General features: G+C 38.7%; 1 protein-coding gene across 1 annotated transcript in view; it reads right to left on the bottom strand.

Annotated features, from left to right (window-relative positions):
* The window catches only part of ZDHHC17 (zDHHC palmitoyltransferase 17), an 82,150-nt gene extending 59,167 nt beyond the window's left edge, over positions 1-22,983 (bottom strand). The window contains exons 1-2 of the mRNA XM_074573704.1: positions 22,687-22,983; positions 3,934-4,037 (exon numbers count right to left, since the gene is read on the bottom strand). Of these exons, the coding sequence (XP_074429805.1) occupies positions 3,934-4,037; positions 22,687-22,749 (167 nt within the window). The 5' untranslated portion in view covers positions 22,750-22,983. The remainder of the gene's footprint in view (positions 1-3,933; positions 4,038-22,686) is intronic.
* Positions 22,984-26,274: the final 3,291 nt, after the last annotated feature.

The following is a 26,274-nucleotide window of genomic DNA, read 5'->3' as shown; positions in this document are numbered from 1 at the left end:
ATGAAAACAGTAGACAGCCCACCCTCTGATTTTGTAGATGCAGAAGAAATTCAAAGACTTTCTATGTAGTTATAAGTGAAGTACTTATTATTAGTATGTAATGTTCCTCCATTGTAAAAGAAAAGGCAAGAATGCATGATTATTTTTTTTTAATACTGCTTTGAAAACAAATTTTCAAATACATACAAGTGGCCTGCTTCTGCTTTCAGAAACACAGTGGAAACTTTATATGAACCAAACAATTTTGCTATAACCAAATACAAGATGCCAAGAGATTACACACATATTGTAACATCTGCAAGATGAAGAGCTAAAACACTACTACTTTTAATGCTACCTAGATGCCCTGGGTCATGTTTATAACAAAGCCAGTGAAGTGTCCTCTCTATCAATAGATATTAAAACCAACAACTGTGGTTTTTACTCCCACAAGTTTCTGCAAAATACACACAGAGACAGGCTATTTTTGATATAAAGCATGTCTAGGCTGCCACATCTGATGGACAATTCATCAGGAACATAATGGGGAAAAATACAAATATTGATAAACTCTTTGCAATGAGAACATCAGATGAATCACTCTTTTTTTAAACAAAGTCTTAATTTGATTGTAAGAGGTTATTAGATTTGTAACTCACAGTGTATGAGCATGTTAATTTAATTAGTGTCCAATCTACAGACTAAGAAGGTAAAGCATGCAAAGAGCTCAACAAGATATGAAACAACAAACAAATACTTCTGGAAAAACGTGTGGAGCTTGCAAGCTCTTATATTCCTTTATTGAAAAACATAAAAGCAAATGCACCATTTTACTAGCATTGTTTTATTTCTCTGTAATCAAGTGCCAATAAACTCAACATCTCAAAATAGTATTTTACAGTCAAGCAGCATATATGAAGTACAGATAAGTTTTAAACCTTTTCATCCCACTTTTCATCATCATCTTTAAACTTTAAGGACCTATGTTCCCCATTTTCATGTTAAGTTGCAACAATAATGTAACTAGTTACTTTCACAGGAGAAACTTTTAATAGTGCAGCACATCAAATACTGTAAGAACAATCATTATGAAAAAAATTAAATGACTGACTAGCTACTTAAATATCATGCCTAAGTGCTTCCTGCTTGGATTATCACAAATTTAACAGCAAACAGTTCTATGTTATGGCAAAATGCACCTTCTGCCTGTCAAGAAGCCTGCAATTTAAGTGGTCTTACATGAAATGCCAAATCATTTTGGATGACAGATCAGTTTGATTTTGTTTTTTTATTATTTTAAACAAACAAAAAACCAACACCCAAAAAACCCCAAAACCAACACAAAACAGAGGAAGATAGACAACAAAGCCACGAGGATGACCAGAGGGCTGGAACACCTCTCCTATGAGGACAGGCTGAGAGAGTTGGAGTTGTTCTGCCTGGAGAAGGGAAGGCTCCAGGGAGACCTTACGGCAGCCTCCCAGTACCTGAAGGGGGCCTACAGGAAAGGTGGGGAGGGACTCTTTGTCAGGGACAATAGTGTCAGGACGAGGTGTAATGGTTTTAACCTAAAAGAGGGGAGATTTAGATTGGATTTTAGGAAGAAATTCGTTACTGTGAGGATGGTGAGGCACTGGAACAGGTTGCCCAGGGAAGTTGTGGCTGCCCCATCCCTGGAGGTGTTCAAGGCCAGGCTGGATGGGGCTTTGAGCAGCCTGGTCTGGTGGGAGGTGTCCCTGCCCACGGCAGGGGGGTTGGAACTAGATGATCTTTAAGGTCCCTTCCAACTCTAGCCATTCTATGATCCTGTGATTATTATAATTAGCTATTGGACCATTCTAAAGATCAACAGAGCTTCATTTAACTAATGGTAAGCACACGGCTACCATTTGACCATATCACACTAAAAAAACTGTCCTATTCTCTTGGGGAAGTTGTGAAGTGTTCTGAAAACAAACAAACAAACCAAAAAAAAAACACAAAACAAAAAAAAGGAACCTGTGCTGTTAATTCTATGCTAAATGCTACACTTCTGGACTTGGAAAAAAAACACAACAACACACTCAAACTAAGAGACTGAAAATAATTCTTATTCTATTTTGCTACGTTCTACATGAGCTTACTAAACTGGGGAAGGGAGTTCTAGGAGACAGATCAGTGTCCTTTTTTTTTTTTTTTTTTTTTTTACAAAGCTTTTTGTGGCATCTTACTTAGATTAGCAGTGAACTAAAAAGTAAACAAGTTAATCAGACCAATAAGTGAATACTGATTTTTGACTACAGGTGAGAGGATAAGATCATCTATTTTGCATACATATAAAAGAGGTTATATTTCTACAAAAGCGAATAACTACATAACTTTAATAGGAACTGCGTATCTTTTTAATAACACAGAATGAATACATCAGCAGCATTATTTATTTTATTGCGCGTCTCATGATATTTAGTGCGTTTATTTTCTGCCTTGAATTTCAGATATTTTGCCCTTTAAGACACTTGTTTTATATAACATAGCCTTCAAATCCTAGTAAATACTTAAAGGCGAGTTCTCCCTCTAGTTGGAGAAGTGCTGTCTGGATACCAACACTTGACCCATGTTGACAGTCCCCCTTCCCTGTGATACTAACCATTAGGGCTATGATATGAAACTATAGTCCTCTTTAGCAAGATGTCATCATCTCTGTAAATCACATTTCACCATGACTGGGAAGGAACATAACAGATAATTCACAGCCCTGTTGATGCTTGTTTGAGAAAACCAGAAAAGAACTATAACAACTCAGCTGAAAGCATAGATCAGCCTAAATTTGAGGGCTAATGGGGACAAATGTGTTTTATAGTTTCAAGCATGCAACGAGCATACAAGAATGGAAGCAGGTAACCTGTAAAATAATTTCTGCTGTCATATTTCCATGCTTCTAAGAAGCATCTACTTTGATGCTATGCCAATAGTTTCATTTCTAAAAATCCCCTAATATTAGGATTATAGGTTGCAGTATTACTATTAAAGTATTTAGAGCAATTGCAGAGTCAGTCAACTTCCTATTTCAGGAAGTTCAACTCCTCACAACTCAAAACAGAAAGCGAAGGAAAGTACATACTTCCTAAACCTAAATGGGGCCTGTGTCACAAGCAGAGCTGCAAAGCTGCTTTCAGTTGGAGAAGATGCCTTTTAGGAAAAAAAGGAAAGAAAAAATTTCTTTTAAGAAGAAAAAGGCAAATAGCTCAGCAAAATATGTAATAGTTTAAGCATTCAAGTTAAAAATGCAAGAAAAATAAAAATCTTACAAAACTGTCTATCATCTCAGCTCATTGAAGAAGAGTGACAGTGGTGGGGTTTCTGAATGGTAAACAATAACAAGCTAAAAATTTTGACAATTCTTCAGAAAGTCTTGTGAGTTAGTATGTACTACAGCACTGCGTAGAAGACAAATTTCTATAATTTATCTGTATTAAGAATGTAATTATTACATTTGCACACAGTTTACTCCTACAATCCTTTCTCAGCAATAAACTCAGTTTCATGCAACACTGAAACTGCAGGATCAGGCATAACGAAGGAAGTTACACATAGACACTTCCCTTCTAACCTATAAATGTTTTCAACAAATCAAGGAAACCCTCATGTTTGTGTATCAATGTTGCCCACTTATCTCTTAATCATCACCTACACAAAATAAACATCAGTACCAACAGGAAGAAAACCGTATGTTCTCTTCCAACAATCTATCCAGCAACCACATATATTTACAACTTATCATAATTCCTCCTGCATATTTTCATACAATGCTCATAAATTTGTCTTAACAGTAATTTTGTAGAGTTCGCTTCTGAAATCTTCCACTATTGTATCTACAAATACAGTTCACCTTCCACTTTATGCAAACAAAAAAATCCATTTTACTGTTTTTTTAACTAATACACATACAAATCTAACACCCAAAAATAAACTTACTGTGTGGCTTTGACAATGTCCCAAGTGCTGTAATCATCAATGTGGCTTTTCCGTCCAAGAGATTCACTATATCCATGGTTGTAATGGCTCTGAGGCTTTATTTCCTAAAATAGACAAACTTGCTATTAGAACATCAAAATCAGCATTACTGAAATTTCTCAGAAAAAAAAATAAATAAATTACACAAGCAAAAATAAAACCAGGACCTTGTTCAATATACTATAAAACTACCTAAATCTGAGAGTGGTAAGCTGACTGGTCACATTTCTACATTTTGCAAAGCAGGCTACTCTATTCCCCAGTATAGATTTCAAACACCTTCCAGAAAACACCACCTGTAATAGCAGAGTTCTGCCAAATCCTATGCTGGGGTATTTTTATAGATTGTTAACAAAAAGTAACAACCTTTTTTTTGGTTGTTTTGTGGGTTTTTTTAACAAATGCAACATAGCATAGCTAAAAAAAAAAAAAAACTATCGGCCATAAACCGACAAAGTTTCACTCTGCTACTACAAATAAATGTTATACTTCAAATAGCACAGTCAAGTACCTTCTACAAAATAACTGGGAACGATTAAAACCAATGACCAGAAGCTACTGATACTTCATTGATTCTTCAACTGCAGTCCCAGTTTCAGAGACAATCTATGTACATTTAACCTATGGGTCTCAAAAATAAATGACATGACCATGACACATTCTTCACCAGATACAGCTCCTTACAAACTTAATTCTTTTGATGAGGGATAAACACTGTATTGACAGATCACTAGGGCAGCAACATAGCATTTTTCTTTAGAAACTGCATGCATGTGAAAAGTCAGCTCAGCAAGTTGAAATTGAACGATGAATTTTATGCAGCTTCTAGACAACTTCCGATTTGTTACAAATACTACAGCTGATTGCCTCTGCATATAAACCGTCCAATTCAGCATAGCTACATAAAAAGACTGTGAGAACTGCAATAGCGAAGCAAAAAGAGAAGTAAGCTCTATGAAAGTTCTAAAAATGCATTTCAATTGACTTTATTAAAAAGTGCTATTTACTTTTACTCAGTTTTCCTCAACACATAGTTCCATGAGCAGAAATTTTATTTCTTTAATCTAGACCTGGAAACATTTTTAAACACCTTCTGAAAGGTGTTTAATTAAGATTCCAACTTCCACTTAGTTATTAAAATGAGTAATCAACTTTTTGATTATTATACTAGACAGATTTTTACAGATTTTTTTTTGAAATACAGATATCCTGAGTCAAGACGAACATGATATAACACACCTAACCTTAACAAGGATTCACAGTCACAAATTCCCACCACCTTCTCTCCCAAGAGGCATATGCTGCCCCACTAGCATAAGTGACTAAGGGACATATGAAGGCTAGGGAGACTTCCTATTGCCAAGATGAGCGCAGGTCTCCCCATTTCTTATGTTCTCTCAGCTGTGCAACAATTTCTACAGAAGGAGCTGTTCATCACAATGAGAAGTTCTTACTTTGTCCAGTTGTGGCTAGTCAGCCAAAGTGTTTTCTAGCTTCCCATGACAACATTAACCAGCTCTCTGTTGACTGCCATGGGAGTTCAAGTACTGAGCTTGCATGCAGGCAAGTAGACTCCAGTCTGACTCTCTTAATCTGGAGTTTACTCGCCTCAGCTGTATAAACACAATGCCTTACCAATAACTAGATGCTGGTAATCAAATCAGTCATTACAAATTTTTCTCATTAAAATTATTTCAAAGTATTTTTACCCTAAAATTATTACATGCATTATCTATCTCTTTTAGAAAGGTAAAAAAAAGAAGATTTAAGTCTGAAAACCACATTTAAAATATCTGTTTCCAGATTTCAACGTACTGAAGCATCACTTAAGCAGAAGTCTAAAAACTCATACCAGTTATAAGCTCAGAGTAAACTAGCAAGAAGGTAGTCTAGTTGAAAAGATCCCAAAACTCTCAGTATTAATTTCAAAACTAACTTCAGTTGAGCAAGTTTGTGTTTATTACATACAATGTACCTATTTCAGACAGGAAAAAAAGCCAAATGAAGAAAAATCCTAATGCATTAAGTACGTTTTGTATTACTAAACTGTACTAAATTATTATAGTCATTTATATAGTTAAAATATTTATGACATCTTATACACTAAAATCTTCCAAGAAATTCAAGCATTTAGAGCTTTAAAAACATAACATAGTAACACTGAGAACTAGTGCAGCAAAAAGTCTTCATTTTCAAAATATTTATTCTTATGCATAGACTTTTCTTCAGAAAAATAAATTTTTCAGTTCCATACCTAAATGATCAGCAGAATACATCTCATCTTGACCACAATATTATTTTGTGGCACTCCATTTTTCTTTCTAAGGCTGAAAAACTAACTAGATTAACCAATTAAGTATTGCCAGCCCAGCAGGAAGGCTGCTCTGTTGCCATCTCTACAGGAGAGACAACCTAAAAGCGTAACGGCATCTGCTGTCATCCAAATTGCACATTACAATCAATTCTCTTACTACGCAGAAACATAGCTTCGCTTTGTATTTGAAGAAAGCAACAGCTTAACTAAACCTTCCCCCCCCCCCCCCCCCCCCAGCTACTAGATTAGCCAGGGTGTTATCTGGAGTAAAGATGCTGAAAAAGATACCAAAGGACATAATTTTTCTTTTAAAAAAGTAAAATATAAGAGAAGGCTAAATTAAATTATTTTGTCCCATGTGATTTTTTTTCTTTTCCATCGTATTAGGAAAAAAAGCAGGATTTATACCATTTCTGTTCACCTGTTATTACACCACACAATCACAGCACACTATTACATATCAAATTGTAATGCTCAGACCCTGAAAAGCTAAAGGGTAAGTCAAGTAGGTGGAGGCCAGAACAAAAGAAATTCACTGTCCTGGGGCACCTTGATGCGGAGATAGTAGTTCCAGTTCCAGCTGCTGGAAGGGGAAAGAATCCCTCTTCTTGTTACCCAACAATTATTAAAAGCAAACTGAGAAACCTGGGTTATTTTTCAAGCAGATGTTAATTTACCAGGGAACACTGTTTCTCCTAAACTGCATTTTCCTGACCACTCCAAGCACACAAACCAGGCTTCTGTTCCCTTGAGCCCACACAAGCCAGTCAAGAGAGCTGCCCATTTACGAGCAGCGTAAATTTATGTCAGCCTAAACTGACCATGAAACCACAGTCTTAGGATACTAATGCTTTCGCAAAAAAGGTTTATGGGAATACAGCAGAGTCTTAAGTATTAGTTATTAACCATGTAAATTCAAAAGAGTGAGAGATGATTCTGCTTAGCCCCCTCCTACAGCTTACGTACTACTTTTACTATGGACTTGAAGGTAATGACAGTACCCTTAACTTTAAAAAGATATATATAATTTTTAATCTCCTTTTGTACTGATAATGACTCTGAACTACTCTTTTTATGCTGAAACTTTCAAGTTTTGTTATATTAATAAAAAGTTAGATCTGAAGTGATGGCAAATATGACTGTCTGACACAAAATGTGTAAGGAAGAAAGAGTTCTCTCACAGTTCCCCCCAGTACATACATTAGCAGTTATGATCCATTTGTTTAACATAAAGAGTCACGATAAATATAAACTTAAAGTGAACCCTATATTGCTGTCCTGGGTTGAGCAACACAGGACTAATTTCTCTTCTGATGCTCGGGAAAACTGCACTTTTAGAAGACTCTAGTGTCTGAATCTGTGAAAATATTTATTTTATAGCCAGCTAGGCTATGCGGGTTTCAAGGTCTCAATGTTTTCAAGCCTCGCCAGGTGCAGGGATGGGGAGGAGCGAGACCTGGGCATTTGACCCAGGCTGGCCAACAGGATTACTTCATACCATGTACATCACATTCTATATAAATTGGAAAGTTTGCTGCATAGTTTCTCTCTCCCTTGATGGCAGCAGTCCAGAGAAACTCCTTGCCCCGGTGCCGGACTCCTGAGCCCTTCCCCTTCCTCCTGAAGCTGTTGCGCTCGCAGTGTCCGACATTTACTGTCCACAGCTTCCTACTGATAGAATTGGCTGAGTATAATTCTTGTATGTCTTATATTAGTATCAGGATTAATACTGGTTCTTTAGTGTTATTGTTAACAGCAAACAGAAGATCAATTGATAGCCTGCAATAGGAGACCATTAAAAGGCCTACAACAAGTGAATCCAAAACAGGTATCTGCTCAAGGTGCCATCTCAGAGTCTACAGAACTCAGCTAACAAACACTTTACTTGAACCTTCAGCTTTTGATTTTGCAGTCCCTATTATCAGCCTTAGGTTTTTCAGAGAACAATTTGGCTATTTAGGTCTCTGCTTACAAAGCCTACTAGTTTGATTAAACATCAACTTGCCAGGAAACTAAAATTGTTACATTAAAACACAATTAACCTTCCCAGATGCCATGGCTTGTGATAAACCAATATCTAGTCAACAGAACTTAACTGCTAGCTACCTCTGCTTTTACAGAGGCTATATATACACCAATGGAAAAAAAACAGAAATAATCAGATTTCAAACTACTTCAAGCTGAACTAGTACAACGTTATGCCTGACATGTATTTGCTCCTATCAATACAGTCACTTCAAACTGAACTGTAAAGCTCTCCTTAGTTATCCAACACACAGCTCTAAACCCCAAAAGCACATTCTTAAAACTCATAAGGAAGCTCTAACTATGTCCTTTCTAAAGGGAAAAAAAAAGTTCTGTAACTGAAAACTATAATTTCTGATACTACAATACAGAAAAATAAATGCTTTCTGAAGCATCTGTTTCTCAAGTGAGAAAAGAGTAAAGAAATTCTTCCTCGTATCTACCCAGCCAGTGGTCAAGTTCTGCCACGTGTCTCTAGTTACTTGTAAAGTAAGAATCAGAAAAACTGAGTATGGTGGTTGTTTAATTTGAGTACACTACATTGTTGCAAACATAACCTGAAAATTGACAAGATATTCAAGTGCCATTACAGTAAGTAATTCCTCAGTTTCAAGGACTGCAACAGTGTATTAAAACTATAAAGTTTTCAGCAACAAGGACTCAGCAGTAAGACAATGCAAGATTTAAAAGTGAAAAAGCTAAGCCTAAATATGCAGGGATTTCAGCTCAGTCAATATAGACACCAAAACTCCTCGTAAGCCCATACATGATTGCACATATTCACCCGTTATAAACTATGTAAAAGACTTGGCTTAGAACAACGCCATGACAAAGCTTAAGAACTAGCAAACACTTAACTTTTCTACCACCTTCTTTGATAAGTTTTATATTTTTAAATGCTTAGCTTAGCAATTTAAAAGACTGCTATTTGAAAAGCTGGGGATATTAAACACGGTCTCTCTCTATACGCATTGCTACCAAATATAATTCCTTCATCAGAGCCACAATCATCAAACACTGCCGTAATACGTGCAGGCACAGCTCTAAGCCAGCAGCAGGCTACCTGAGCTCAGCTGCCTGTGCCTGGGCATCACACATCCCCTTTGGCCCTGGAGGGAACGACCACAGTCGTGTCACATCAGGGCTGAGTTTGGCCAGCGTCAGTCATTCTGCATCAGCAGCTAAGCTAGAAAGAAATCACAAGTACAACATCCAGACAGCATCTATTTTGGGAGTTTAACAGAACGTTAAAATGCACAAAGTACAGATAACTTCCTCCAACCTGTTGGACTGAAGAAAAAGCTCTGCTTACTTGTCCACCATTATTAAAGCAACAGCAATAAGCATAAAAAGAGTGAAAAAATAATGAGTTATATCATGTTTACATCATGCCTTTCACAGAAGTTCGTGTATTGTCAGTTTCATTGTCACCATTTGGCTTTGAGGTTCCCACCTAAAATAGGAAAGAATGAATCTCCTCTAAATTCATATGCCCTCCCACAAATTTTAAGAAAACAGTTAAAAATTCTTGAAACTACTATGATTTTTTTTTAAACATACGACAGATTGATAATAAAGTAACAACATAACATTTTGAGCCTAGAACATATACCACATTCATAAATGGCTTCAACAATATTCCTAAGTGTTAAAATATTTTTCCTTTTATGATGAAAATATTTATTCCAGGAAAATCTCAGTTTACAATGATGATACACTGTTAAAAACCACTAAGAGCTAATTCAAAGAAACTGAAATACAAACACAGTTATTTTTTGGTATTTTGATCTCTACTGACAATGGCTCTTCCCCAGCTGAAAGTCAGGAAAACTAAATGGAAGGGAGTAGAGCAGAGGCCTGATTTCACTGATCTACAACAGGCAGGTTGCAAACACGAAATCTCTACTTGCTTCATCCTGTTTCAAGCAGCCATTTCCAAGCATAACTTGAGACAAATTAGTAGTTTACCATTACTAAAAGAGAAACGTCATTTCTCTACCCACTGTCCCCCACTGCTCTTGGCTCTTGCTCCTGCTGCCTGACTCAAGCAAGCTTTGGTACTCGGAGCTGTGGTCACAGCAAGCCCACTCAGTCCATTAGAGGGGAAAAAAATTAAACAAGAAATAGAAAAACCTAGTTCTTTTACTAGGACAGCAAGTTGAATCTTTTTTCTCCCATGCAAAGATGGGCTCCAGAGCCACTGGTAGAGGGAAAGCAAATAAAGAGAAGGTAGCAGGAATATTTTGGCAGCTGCCAATTGTTAATTTGACTAAGTAATCATGGAACAACAGACTCCAGCTTCTAAATATTCAAGGAAGTCAGGCTGACAGGATGAAGAAAATGAAGCTACTTTTAGAAACTGGTAGACTTGGTTGGTTTAGAAGGTTGCAAGAGAGACGCATTTTACTTATTTATAAAAATCAAATTTGGTTCCCCAATTACTACTATGGGTCACTCTTTCTAGATGAGCTTCCCACTTCAGTGACTATCCTTTGACAGTGCTGTAATCACTCATATGCATCTGTGACTAGTTCGCCATTACTCATTAGCCACAAAATGTGCAGATTGCTTGCACAGATGCGTAAGTAATGCAGGGTAGGAAAAAACTCAGAAAAGTGAGAATAAGGCTTAAAAAAAAAAAGGGGGGGGGGCATTTTGGAAAAAAAGAAACAACACAGTAGAGGACAAAAAGGAACCTCCTCTGGAAAATAAGACCAATAAGATGGGGAAACAGAAGATAAAGCAAAATATGAAAAATTACTCCAAATGAAAAAGAAGTGGTCCAGGGGAGAAGGAAAAAAAGTAAGCACAGCTCCCAAGAATGAACACTAACAACACCGGCATTCCCAATCCGTTCTCCTCATAACCAAATGCACAAGTTATGCTCATTTCCCCTCAGTACTCAAATCTTTTAATCTTTTCCAATAAAAAAGCCAAAATGAAATAAGCTTAAGGAGAATTATGAAAACAGTATTTATAGGAAAACAAAAATTATGAAGTTATGCATGAAAGAATAAGATGACCAAAACTGAATTATTCTGAGATAGCAATTTCATGATTCACAATTATATATAGCAGGAGGATACGAACAGGTCACTATGCCTGCATGGACATAAGGAAGGGAGGAAAATACTGCTGCTTACAGCTGCTACACATGGCTCTGGTAGGCACTAACAGATGGCTAGGACTGCTTTTCCTTTAACGTTATGCAATATTGCTGCAAGGAAGCGATACCACGATCAAAATCAGACACTCATATTCTGAACGCTGACCAAGATTATTGACACTTGAAGAGAAAATATTAACAAGTTCTAAAATAAAAATGTAGAAATAAAAGCATTACCTTCCATAAAACATTGCTTACTATTGCCTTTGTTTCTTAAAGAAAACAGAAGAAATCATAATTATTGTTTTTTTTATTGATGACTATACTATTTCTGTATCTGGCTGCAGTTGAAAGAATCATGATAAAATTGGAAGTGACTGCAACTATTTCAGGGAAGCTAAATAATAAAATAATCCTCGTGTATGTGTATTATATTTAACAGGGACTATTGGAGGTTAATATTAAAGAATTCCTTCCCCCACATTTCTGTGTTCAACTTCTCTGTTCTTCATTTGTTAGTATATAGTGCTTTTTAGTAAGCTTTCCCAGTTTTCCTCCTACTTTTAAAAAAGTGCAAGAATCTATAAAAATTTATTTATAGCAATTTGCATATTATAAACACCCACATTAGTTTATATATACATAAATACTAGCCACTTATGCGCTAGCATTAATAGAAAAATGATCACAAAATAAGTACAAGTAAATCAATTCATTGCATTCCTAAAAAAAAAAAAAAAGATACTGCTGGTATTTATTTTAACATTTTTAATGGAAGTTCCTCTTCTAAAGTTTATAACTCCCCTACCCCTTCACCTAATTCTGCAACACAGAAAGTCACAGAAACAGAGGTTAAAGTGATCATGTCTTAACTTTAGAGAGAATCACATTTAATTCTTTACAGGCCTAAGAAGAGTAGCTTTTTCTTCTCCAAAAACAGCAGTAAAATTTAGGGTGAAACCAGTAACAGCTAATCTAACTGTTGACTGTCATCAAGTGCGAGCAGTCTGATCACAGAATCCCATGAAGTCCTAGCCAGGGGAAAAAAAGAATTCTTCAGGGCCATATAGGTTCATCAGTTCGAGGAGCCAGAGCCTTCAGCAGCTATAGTTAGATTGTCTGAACTGGGATGATGCATGTATACCTTCAGTTTAGACAGAAAAACTCCATTGAAAGCAGATTATATTCTCCATGAAAAAAATATGCAATACCACTTTTTTTTTTAAAATATTAACTGGGCACACTATATATCAAAAAAAAACAGTTCAGTGTTGGGCTTGCAAATATATGCTATCAGACTCACCTTACATGGACCCTTATAATTTATGATGGGATTCCCCCTGCCCCCTATTATAGCATTAAATTACACAAAATGAGTATGACATGACAAAAAACCAACCTTCCATTCAATGACAATTCAGTCACTCCTATCTGACTACATACTGTGAAGTTTGGTTTCCCTCCTAAATTTTTGGCCTATTTGCACGGTTTCTTGACACACCAATAGAAAACATGCATTTATGAAAATCCCTGGAGAATTATAGAATACATACACAACAGGAGAAAAGCTGTACTTAATACTCTGATTATTTTTTTTTTAAAACAAGTTACACTTTAAATTGACAATGCTTTCTTTAAAAAGCAGCAGAATAGATTGAGAAAAGGCTCATCTCAAACACGATAAAGTAGTCCTTTTGCTGATACAGAATTCCACCCACAAGCAACACTCACTCAGCCATCACACCGAGAGAATAATCCCACATACTCTCCAATGAGGATCTAATTTTTTTTTTACATAACAATGAGTTAGAGATGCTCAACTAGAGCCCTTAATCCAACCACTCTATGCAGAGGTCATAGATCATGTGATTTAAAGCACAGCTGGTTAACGAGTAAATTTTGCTTCTTCAAAGCAAGTGTCTACAACCAATTGACTGCTTGCTAGTCATTTACTTACAGATGCTCCTAAATTGAACAGTGTCATACTTTAGGAAGTAATAGCTTCATAAGAAGGCTTTTCAGAAGGCCTCGTGTTTGCACACAGCGCCACTAACGTTATTTAAAACAGCTGTGATTACTAGCATTTGTAAAGGTTAAAAAACGTAAAAGCTTAAAATACTATGGTTTGAAGTTTTGGTTTAGTCAGCAACTTACATTAACATGTAGATATTTCTTTTTTGGCTTTCTTTTCAAGGAGAGTTGCATTGTGTTCTTAGCCAAAAATCTCAGGATTTCAACAAAAATAAAACCTTTTTTTTTTCCTTCAAGTGATTTAAACAGGTCTAGGTCTCACGAGTATATGAGCTTGCAGACCTCTAAACATTAAAAAAAAAAAAAATCCCTGAGAACTAGCATTAGTAGTCAGTCATCATGACAGTAACTTAAAGCCAACTATGCATTTCACTCTTGTAAAATGCTAAACTTCAAAAATGCATTTAAGCATGTATCTAGCTCAATCCTGCTCCTCAGCTACTTGGAGGGAAAAAAACCACAAAACAACACTCTTTAAATTTCCAGAAAAGGACAATCTGAAAATTCTTTTTCAAAGATCAAGATTCTTCATTAAATTTTCAAACCTGGAAATATCACATATTCAAAAAAAAAAAAGTTACACTGAAGGTTCTGCTTTATTCAGCATTTGCCAAAGCTACACTCAAATGGAAATTATGCTGTTTAGTGAGTTTATAGCTAACTCGTCTCTGAGGAACAGTGAAAAATTTACATCAAGAATTAGAGCACTGTCAAGTACACACGACAGAATCAGCAGTCAGTCTAGCTATGGACCCCCTTTTCTCCTTGGTACATACACAAAAAGAGAAAGGTAGTACAAGCTGCACTTCAGTTCTCATGAAAAATTTCAATTCACCATTCCCACCACACCTTGGACTGGCAAATGGAGCTTCAAACCAATAGGCAACTAAGCAAACTCTCATTTCCACTTATGATAAACACAGGCTGGTTCATGTACCACAACGAGGAAGGGCACGAAATGAACCTGTAGTCATGCTGATAAGTCAATTTTCTGCAGCATAAAGACAGCTTAGTAAATCTGTGGTCTGACAGTTACAAACAGTCCCACTCAACTTCTAACTAGTAACTCCTATCTAACTTCCAAACTGATCACACCGTCTCAGCCTCTACCTTCTGTCAGTACTGTAGTGCATTTGATCATACAATGAGTAGGTTTAGTGAAATGGCAGAAAGTTATGCATAATTTTTTTGTATGGGATGAATTTTCTACTGATTTACTTCCCTGAACTGTCTCATCCTGGGACCAGACAAGCATCACTGGCAGATGTGTGCAGCTGGAAGTGTTTAAAAGTGAGTTTCACAATCAGCTTAAGTTAAGCTAAAACCATTCTGTCATCAGAATGGATGGTCACACTCATGGTCCTGGCTGCACATTCTCCATTATTTCTCACCAGCACTCACAACAGTGCAGGAATGGTTTTAATTAGACCAGGTCACAGATGCACAAAGCCAGAAGTATCCCAATTCACCTACTAGCCACACAATTGCAAGAGTTGATGCCAGGAAGGGTAAGGGACTGTATCTGGCTTCCACCGTGGCTTTAGAGCAGCTTAAACTCAATCACAAAACCACATCCTTCAAAGCCAGCAATACAACTGTTTTCAAGCACACTCTGATATCCTCCCTCTCTTGCTACTGTGTTCCCTCCTTCTTGAGCCATCTTCATCTTCCCCTGGTCTTGAGCAGCCTTCCAAGCTCTGACCACAGCATTCCCACTACCCTCCATTTTTGGTAATTCCCCCTTACAGAGACAATCAAGATGACACTTCTACAAACCTCAGGGCATCCTACAAGCGTAGGAAGAAATTGCTATATTTCAAAATTGCACCAGACAAATAGTAGTCTAATGTTACACCATGTACTGGGCATGACAGGCCTGAGGGTTCAATTCAGCCAGACTCCCTCTCACTTCAGAAGAAGCTTTTGACTTTATTCTACAGGCTCTTTTGTAACATACTCCTCTTTCTCTCAGAGAGATGTTACGAAAGTCAAATCTTTATCTCATACTGTCTTTGAAAAGCAGCAGAGGACAGTGTGCACACTGAAGTATCAATTACTGAGGGCGCTCCCATCTAAACACATCAGTATCAATGACAGTATTATCTAGTTTTCAAGCAAACAGCAAACAAACATTTTCCTCTTTAATTCCATAAACTGGATTCTGTAAAGTTAAAATGCAACCCTCTTCCACATTTATTATTTCTCATTACTTCCCTGAGCAAACAGGTAAACACAGTGAACGAATACTGTTCGAAGACTAATATTCTATGAAATCTAAGAGAAATAAAGCCTGTACTTAACAGGCAAACTGAGTCAATGCAAATTTAGGTCAAACCAGACATTCACCACTGATGCTTTAAGATGGCCTGTTCCAGAACGTTAAAAAAAAAAATCAATTACTGCCCAGATCGAAGAAAATATGTAGAAGAAAAACTGTAAATAGTTGAAATCTATTTTTAAGTGTTTTACTAGATGCCCGAGAAGCCACAATGTTACCACAGAGAAAAAGCCCAGAGTGGTGAAAAAATGCATAGTTCACAAGGGAAGTGAGAACAACTGTAAAAAAAGAAATCTGGTAAAAATGGCAAGAGAATTATTGACGATGAGCATGACAAATTAGAAAAGTACGGAAAACTGAAAGGCAAGCAAAAGGATACAAGACATCCCTATCCCTAGAAGGACAACCAGCTTTCTAACACACGAAACAGTCAAAAGTTGTCAAGATTACAATGTAAGAATGATAAACTGTCACTAAAAATACAAAACCACAAAATTTGAAGATGTTCTATAAATGCAGAACAAAAACAGCTGAGGAAAAAGCCAGGAAATTTAAATGACATCCTGTTGCCATGATAAAATGCTTTCTAATATAACAGCAAATAATATTAAGCTTCTTTAAAGTACAGGCTGTTTAGGTCCACCATACAGTCCAAAAGACGTAAATACTGGGGTTTTTTTCATTAAGCCTGAAGAAACTCCAATGATCTGGATAACCTTTTATAACCCATGTTATCTTTTATCTTTTTAAGTTATTGCTGGCTTTTCTAGGTTTGATATAGAATCAACAAAAAAGCAAAGACTAGTAACGTTAAGCACCACTGTTTCACAGAAAAATAAACCCAGCACTTTTAGTCGATAAAGAAGTAGTAATGATCAAACACAGTTAATGTCCAAAGTGTTTGATTTAATATTGCCTGATATTTTGATTAAGAAATTAGAATATAAAGAAAGTTAATGTGGTCTATCTTGCATGTGTTAAAAACTAGAGTTGTACAAGCTTTATTCTTATGATTCATTTTGTGACTATAATACATACCATCCTAGTTAAGGACTATGTTGGTCAAAAAATGGCTCTTGCTCTTTTCAGTAGCTCACATTTTCAAAACCTCAAGAGAGCACTAATATGAAAATACTATTGACAGGGCACCAAGCATCCGACAGAGTTTGCATGTTGACCCCACCCTATTTCATGGTTGTCTGCAACCTAGAAGTAAACAACTGTTAGAGGTAAGTTTTACAGTGAGGGGAAGATGGGGGATAAGTAATTCTCTATTTCTAATACAACTTAGCTTATATCAGTTCGGGAAGGTTGGGACAAGCCAGAATAAGGTTATACCAACAAAAGCAAAGTCATACCTAAAATGAAGACCCATCCAGGAAACTATCCAGAAAGCACTGAAGAGACTTGGAGGTGGATAATCATCTGGGCACACACTTCCAGCATGACGCAGTTCCCAATAAGACCAGTACAATGGTCTACACAAATGGGGAATGCCGGCTAAGAATGTGGAACTTACTACTACTGCAACTGGCCCTGGTTAGAACAGTGCTCTGTTCTCAAGTTCACTACTACGACAGCTATTGTCCTCAGAGCAATGTCATGAAAACACTGAAAGAATGAAAGAACATGTCTTAACGAAAGACTCAAACAGGTCAGTAGCACTGCAGACCATAAACACCAGTGTAGGGACCTGATAATCATCAGCATATTAAATAAGTACAGACAGACCTATATTTGGATAGATATCTCTCAAGATGTAATGAACAGAAACAAATTAAATTCAGACTAGAAACAGGTTTAAGTCTTAAACAGAGAAATTAAATTTGGGGGCAATTTGCCCAGCTATACAATGTTATCTCTTATGGTAGGATTTTGCTTATTTTCTTTTTTACTTTATAAGTAGTATGCTGGCTATAAGAAGAATTTATTAAAAAACCCTCAATGCCTACATCAGAAGGTTTCATTAAATCTGCAGTCCCCTCTGGCCTCAAACTATGAAGCTAACCATGATGCACGAAGCAAGACTCAACTTTCAGTATTAAGCTTTCTAATTTGTAACTTTATGGTTCCATCCTCCTCCTTAAGCAATAACTGCTCTTTGAATAAGCGCACAAATGTAAGCTTAGCCCCTGGAGTGATCCTGACAAAACTACAGAGTAAGTCCTGTACCTCTACAGGACAATTGAGAGCAATCTGTACCCCAATACAACCTCAACAATATCAACAGAATCCCACAGGGAACAGAGTCAGCCTGTAAAATCAGGCCTTTCACTGATATTTTAAATAGAAGAAATTAGAGCCAAAGACATCTACAATAAGTTTACCTGTTTTCTTCACACCGCTACCAAGGAACACAAGGAGATACTGTGCTTCTAACTCCCCAGGTAGTTACAAATTGAACACCAGGAAGAGAAACAAAGATAAAAATGAAGGCTTCCAGCTGGGATAATTTCTGCCAGAGCCCATAACTCTTAAAATTTTCTTCCAACTTTGCAGGAAGATTTTGCTCTAACTTTAGAGTAAGCAAAAAAAACCAAAACGAAAACAAAACAAAAACACCATAACCAAAACCCCAACTTCCACAGCCAAGACTCTTCCATTGCCAAAAGAGATCTGTAATAACCAATAATTTCCATCTCTCTCAAACATATCCTACAAAACCTAACGACATCAGTGAATGCACTACAAAGTAGTAACAAAACAGAGCTTCCTCCCCAGTAATAGTTCTTACCATTTAGGAAGAGATACAGCTGAAATACCTTTGGCAGTTCAGGCCATATTAGGCCACACACTGAGAATGTTTTCCAAAGAAAAAGGAGCTATACAAACAAAATCCATTTCCTCCTAAAGACTCCCCTCCCCATTCTTGGATTTCGAAATAAAACATCCAAGCCTATCAACACCTACCCCAGAACAGCACGGAAGTGGTTCTTGTTTAGAAGATCCAAGGAATTTAAACCCAGACATTTAGTTGAAGGATAACAAGCACAAACAGTATGAGCAGCATTCCCATAATAGGCCTACACTGAATAAATGGAAGCAGGGCTTGCCATTGTAACTGTCACCAGAAACCTGAACTATGGGAGAAGGAAACAAACTAACAGGGACTTCTCAGTCCAGTGTTACTGTGCCATCTCAGAGCGCTCTGCATCTCTTATAACGGAGACAACCATATCACGCTGTAGGCCAGCCAATGCCACTTCCACCCCAAGGTCTACACCCAGAGGACTCCCTTTAATGCCAAAAGTCATCCGTGCACTTCACAATCCTGTTGAAGAATTCACGTACATGAAGAAGGTGGTACATCACTCACAGAATCAGTCACCCCAACATAGTTTACACTCCTCTGTATTCACAGATTTGAGACACCACCCAGTTATCCATGTGCACAATTCAAAAGGTTGCATTTGGTCTCTCGAAACACATTCAAATTCAATCTGAAGGCATCAAGAGCTGAAAAATCCACCATTGACCTTCTTTCTTTGTTACACTGATTACTCACCCTCACCATTTACCATTTGTACCTTTCAATTTGATCCCATTCAGCTTACTTTCCAGCCACTGGATCTTGTTAAGTATAAACTGAAAAAAGCACTGCATCTCAGTAAGAAAGTATTTGCATGAGGCAAAAAAAGGTTCTTTTGATAATGTGAACAGAGTTTTTTCAAGCCTTTCACTGTACGGCATTATTAAAATAATTTTTAACTCTTTTTTTCCACACTTTTCAATGACTTTTAAAGACATAACTTCATCCTTAGTATTACCACATGCTCAGCCAAAAATCATCTCCTTGTTACTAACCAGCAAACCACCTTTAAAAAAAATATCAAGGAATATATTACATATTTTCTAATCAAAGCATTATACTGGGAACTTCTGTTGAACTGCTTTTTCATATTTATATCCTACTACTCAATAAATTTCAGGATACAACCCCATGCCCATGTTCCTTATCTTCAGCGCATTACTTTGCATATAGCTGCGCTAAGGTCCCCTTTGTTTTACTAGCATAACTTTACATTAATTCTGGACAGTTTTGTACAGTTGTTCTGTCCTCCCTGCTTAGTACCTATCCATCTTGTTCATCTGCAAGTTTTATTAATGACCATGTTGTTATTACTCTCAAACATTCATGAAAAAAAGTCTCAAGTCCAGTAGATTAACTCCTCTAAGACTTTCAGGAACAATGACACTCAGGAATAATTCTCTCTAGCAAGTAGTTCCAAGATATATCAGTTAACCTGCAGTTCTCCATCCATTTAGCATATACTATAAAATCATTCTACGAGTATTACATGAGCAATTGATGTTATTTGTTGTACTTCACCACTAAAGTGATATTTATACACTTTGATGTTCCACCAGTAATCTTACAACAATACTAGTAGAAAACCGTGGGATCTACGCTGTCATACACTAAACCGAACTTGTGATAAGAAGAAAGAATAGATACCCTTTGAAACAAGAGCCTATTATATAAGTTCGTCTTGTTTTCATGCGGGAAAGAGGGAGGCCCATGAACTCAGTCAGCAAGATACCACACAAACCCCACCAAAAGCAGTCCCATCATCAATTTCCCAGAGCACTCACATTTTCAGCAGTGTTTCTACCTCTTCTTACCAAAATTACTTGACTCACTAAGCTGAGCCTTTCACAAATAAATAAATAGATCTTCCAGCACTCCAATATATCAGCAATTTTTCACTATTCCCAAAACTATCTGTCCTACAACATTAATACAGTGTTCATAATACCTTACGGCAAAATGAAAAGCCATAGAGCCCATAGAAAAAACCAAACACTTCCCTTCCAAAAAAGCCCCTTAAAAAACTTTGAAAGTAATCCAAATTAGTCAAAACAAAAATACCATAAGTAGCAAAAGCCTCATTTAAGAAGAAAGGCACAGGAAAAAATCTTTTTTAAAGATGCATGATACAGTTAACAGTAGCATAAAACATAAGAAACTGGGAAAGATTTTGACAGTCCTATAAAAAGCATCAGTTTTACATGTATACAAATGTAAGAACTGATTATATGCTCCAACATCACTACTTACATAAGGACACAGTGTTATTTTCTTAAAAAGTAGAAATCACTGAGCATTAAGGCCCCTGACCTTCAGAAATGACTGAACACAAATGCACTACACTGTTCAGTGGGCAGGTCTGTGACAATACAGCTCTGCTACGGTAGGGAATCCTCAAGCTTTTAACAGACACTCCAGAAATGCTCTTTTAACAGCCAGTCTCACCACCAACACTGAAAACATCCTTCTCTTTTAAAGATTATCTGCACAAAGGCATTTTAAGGACTAAGGGAACACCCACTGAAATCCATGTAAATACTACCCTGTGAATAAGACATAGTCAGATACTGAGCATTTCCAGAAAAAAATCCAATAAAAAACCCCAAGACTAGTTAGAGAAGTGATATTTATTGGATATTAAAAGATTCAGGTTGGTGTTACAGCAAAAAAAATATATTAACTTACTTCCTTCCCCATCTTTTGTATGCACAGTCAACTTTATACACCAAAGAACAGTATAAAATTCTAACAGATTACTTAACTAGTGAAAGTCACCAATTTAAATTGATACATTTTTGTTCACTATATAATAATTACTCAAAGTTAATTTGACAAATACTAACCTTCAATCTTTAAAACACAATGGCTTTCTAACAGCCTGTAGATGCTTTTGATTCCATTTTACAGTTTTAGACTGCCCATCTGAAGTTCCCAGAAGTTAAGAACATTTTCTTTCAAAGAACACTAATAACCAACAGTCTGGATCATTACTGAAAACTCCTGTCACTTCTGAAACACATCATCAGACACTGCAAATAAGGGTACTTCTTGAGTTAGTCTGAAGAAACACGTAGCATCAGTCTTCACATATCACTTAAAAAAAAATCAAAAAAATAATCAAGACACTTATTTGGGGTGCATTGCTTTCCTACTTAACCTTCAGAAAAGAGAGTTCTGTTTTAAGTCATAAGCGAGCACAGTTTGGAGAGGTAGAGAAGAATGAGTACTAGAGGCCTATAGAGCCTCTTCAGTCATCAAGAAAACTTAAAGTGTCTTTAAGCTGTTGTTTAAGGAAAAAGAGTGCCATCTGTTTAGCAAAAACCGGAGCCTGGCATATGCACTGATCTTTTTTGTACGCTAAAAAAATCATTTCTTACAATCCTTAACCTATCAGGTGACAAGTCCACACGCAAAAGATTTTGTAAACTGTTTAAAACACGTTTCAAAACAATTATACTAGCCCTCGAGAATGCACACATGCTGTTGACAAAGGCGGGTGGCACAAAAGAAGGGTAAAAATATGACATGAAATGACCTCTACATGTCACCTGTAAACATTCCTCATACCGCCTGGCCCGCACATTGGGACAGACCGTTTGCTTTCAAAATAAACCCCACGCCCCCCACGGTTCGCCGGGATGGATGGGACCAGGCCCGACCCCCCGACCAGAGCCAGCAAAACGCAAGAGGAAACATTAATTCCTCCTTCCCCACACCGCCTTCCCCCGGGCTGCCGGGCCGCAGCCTCCCCCCGGGGGCGGGTACCGAGCCCGGCCGAGCACCCAGCGTTGCTGCTCAGGGACGCCGGTGCCGCGGTGCCGCCCCGGGGGGCGGCGAGCTGGGGAGGTCGGGAGCGCCCCCACCGCCTGACTCACCCCGTCCCCCCCAGCCGGGGCCGGGCCGGACCCGCCGGGGCCGGCGCCACAAGACGCCCCGCGGCGTACCCTGCCCTCCTCCCCGCCCGGCCGCCTCCCTGCCGCGGCCCGGCCCGGCCCTGCCCACCCCGGCCGGCAGCGGGGGGGCGGTGGCGGCGGCACACCTCCCGCTCTCCGCGCACCCCACCCGCTCGCCTCGCCCCCTCCTCCTCCCGCAGCCGGGCACCGTCCCGGCCGCGCCCGGAGGCCGGCCTGCACCCGGCGGGGCGCCCTCACCTCCGGGTGCAGGATGGGGACACAGCCCGCTTCTTTCTCGTACTCCTCCAGAGGCGCCGCCATCTTGGTGCGAGCCCTCCGCCCGCTGCATGCCGGGTAAGGCGCGCGCTCCCGCACCGCCCCCGGACGGGGGCGCGCGCCGCCGTGAGGCGGCTCGCGCCGCGCTGAGGGGAGGCGGTGTTGGGGGGGGAACCCGGTGGGATCCGGGGAGGGGAGGGGAGGGACGGACACCCGGCTCCTTCGCCCCCTCCGCGCCTCCGCCGGCGGCCGCAGGAGCCCAGTCGCTCCCCGGCGGCTTCGGGAAGGGCGGTGCCGGGGGCCCGCCTCCGCTGGGAGCGGCGCGACGGGTGCTAACGGGCCTCCGAGCGCGGGGATTGAGTCTGCGGGCGGATTTCAAAGCGGAGGGCGACGGCGGGGCGGCAGCCTTCGTCCCCCGGATCCCTCAGGGCTGATTTGCCGGATCTGCGGGAGAGAGCGCTCCCATCTTCTGCCCGTCTGCCGTCACACCGCCGGCCGGTGCCCGCTCTGCTGGGTAGCCCAGCCTGACGGGGCCTGTCCCCTTCGAGCTGGGGCCTGCGGGCTCGCCGGGCCCCACAGCGGCTGCTCGGGGGCAGGCAGCTGCCAGCCGAAGAGAAAGCAAAATTTTTGCTATGTTGTCTGTCTGGAGAAGTGTGTTACTTCTGGGACATACCAGTATCATCACTCCTGAAATGAGTATTTAGTATAATTTAGGTTTTGGGAGGTATTTCAGCGTAATTAAGTTCATTATAATTTGGAATGAAAGCAAAAGGAGAGCTCCTCTGTACGTTTAGTGTTGATTTGGTTCCAGGCTAAGTAATGTCTGTCCAGTTCTCTTTGAAATTTGTCTTCATGCCTGCTAGGTAGCAAAGAGAGCAGGGTAAGGAGCATCAAAGGAGTTTTTACAAGATTTTCACTCTCAGCTCTGAGAATGAAACCCCCTGACATTTCTGAGGATGTCTGGAAGGGTTTCCTTCCAACCGTTTGTACCCAACTGAACCGGTGATTTCTTACATCCCATCACACGCGCTGTCCAGATGGCCAAGCTTTCTGCTGCAGATTCGTCGGTCAAATTACATCGTGCGGGAAAATAGGTTTAGTTCGGTTTGGTTTGTCATTTCTGTTCTTACAAGTTGTGTAATACACACACAGCCAAAATCAGGAATCCTAAAGGTCTTTATTTCAAACTTTTTTTGATTAATTACATTTTTATAAAAAAAAGGTTTTTGCAATTACAAAATGTTATCGCTGGTTTGACTGCTGCTTTATATTGTTGTATCTATGGTGCTCTCATTTGCCTTTGTGAAAAGGGACCTTTAGATAATACATTTTGTTGTATCATAATACATTAAGCTCATAAGCCTAAAACCCCACAATGATATTCTCTTCATTACTCTTTCCTATCTCATACAAAATGTAACAGAGAAGCGCTAATAAAATCTGACTACAGCATTGTTAAAATGTTAAACCATAAATATCTTTTTGCTGTATAAATATATTTAAATATAAAATCGTCAAGAAGAAGAATGACATAGGATTTAGAATCTGGGGGTGTGAAACAGGTTTAAAAGCACAGACATGAAACCATAAGGTACTGAAGTGCTAAAAGAGTAGAACAAGACACAGAGTATACAGGAGAGGATCTTTTTTTAACTGTGTATATTATTAAATGTACCAGGGCTTAGGTATAATTTGCAATCTGATTTGCCTGAAGAGGAGGGTTTTCAACCCCCTGCTAACCCCAGAAATAGAAATCCGATCAATCACGACAGTTCTTCTCGTGTATTTATAATAAAAGTGGGGGTGATAAAATAACCAAAAATCTTTATAGTATTTTTACTATGCAGATTATTTTTCCTTGCAAGCCTGAAGAAGATAGGCTTCGTCCCCTGGCTCTGAACTGGATTGCAAATGCATACCCTGACACCTGTCTGGGTATTTATACCCTGTTCTTCACAGGTCTACACGTTTTGGAACCAATTCTGTTCTCGGAGACATCTGTACAGAGAATTTTTGCCGTTACACTTGAGCCCTCATCTGTGTATGTAGTTCATGTGCAGCCCATTATTATCCTTCTTCGGAACCGAGTGTCCCTATTGCCACCAAGAGCAGAACTAGAATACGGGAACGTGCTCAGGTGTCTCTGCATTAGCAGAAGCTAGCGGCAATTCAGAAGTTAAAAAAGTTTTCCACGCTTCAATTGTTCCCTGTCCTCTCCTAATCCGTAACACGATTGCTTGGAAACACGGTTCTTCACTGGCTTACGTTGTCATCACAGACAGGTTAATGTCTGCGCGAAGTGAACAGCAGATACAAACCTGATAATCTGCTTTGGTAACAAAGTTTACACCTATTTTCCACAAATCTGAAAGGCTGTAAGGTTAGATTTTTTTTTCTGGACTCTGCCAAAAATTCACTATCTGACCTCGGACAATTATCTTACTCCTCTACATTTTGCTTCGCTAATTTGTAAATCAAATGCTATGCCACCTAATTTGGAGGGATACTCTGAGAATTTATTATCCTTGCAGAGCAATTTAAGGCTCTGGGATTAAAGATGCCTTGTAAATGCCAGGAATTATTGTTGATCAATGGCAGAAAATGCTCTTCTGTGTGGCTGCATTGAGTGGCCAATGGCGGATGTGTGAAGTGTTTTCCCTATCGACCAAAGAGATTTTATCCAGTGCTCATAACTAGGCATGCAATAGGGACGGGTCTATAATATTGGCTAAACGCGGCATGCCCTGGAAAACGATTTTAGATTCTAGTCTGACTTAAGGAAAACACAATTACACCACAGACACACTGATTTTCTTCCCTTCATTTTGCTTGACATTGGTCACTGAAAAAAGACGCGAGGTCTAGACACCTTTTAATTTTCAGGTAAACCAAAACACAGCTTAACTGGGAAGTAAGTAGCAAAAAGTCTTATGATTCTCTATTCTGCAGCATGAATTTTACCCTTTCTAATGAAGAAAAATGTAACTTGGGCAAGAGACGAGCCATATTTATAGACTACACATCCATCCACATGGTTCCGTAGTAGAGATGACTGTGCAGCTATTTTAGCTCCTGCCTTCCACTAAACTGTGAAATGTGACAGTGAAACGAAAAACATTCAACATGCATGTCTTAGTAATAGTTTTTTATTATGGTGTTAGCACTTAAAACCACTAAAAATGCAATTAAACAATGTTTACCTTTGCAATTAAAAGGTTGCAAAGGTAAAATATTAAAATACTGCAACTAAAGTGAAGTATTTGCACTCATAGCAGGCCAAAACTTAAAGTGAAAATATTGGAAAGTCTTAGCACAAAAATAGGTGCTAAGTCAAAAATACCCTACCTAACGCTGCAAGAATGAATATCACTGGAGGAGCTGTGTTTGTTCTTCACTTTTCACGCATAGTTTTCATTAATCCTAATCTAATTAAAACATCATGAGATGGATTTCCCACCACATTAAGGCCTCTCTGAAATTTTCCTTTTCCCAAAAAACTAGCTTCGCTCTCAGGGGCTAAAGTACCTGGGGAAGCCACATCATGTTCCTGTTCCCTGAATATCTGTGCAG

The sequence above is a fragment of the Larus michahellis genome, chromosome 1 (genome assembly GCF_964199755.1).
Source record: "Larus michahellis chromosome 1, bLarMic1.1, whole genome shotgun sequence".
In the NCBI taxonomy this organism is placed as follows: Eukaryota; Metazoa; Chordata; class Aves; order Charadriiformes; family Laridae; genus Larus; species Larus michahellis.
The sequence above is the reverse complement of the archived record's forward strand: the minus strand, read 5'-3'. Positions and strand labels throughout refer to the sequence as shown.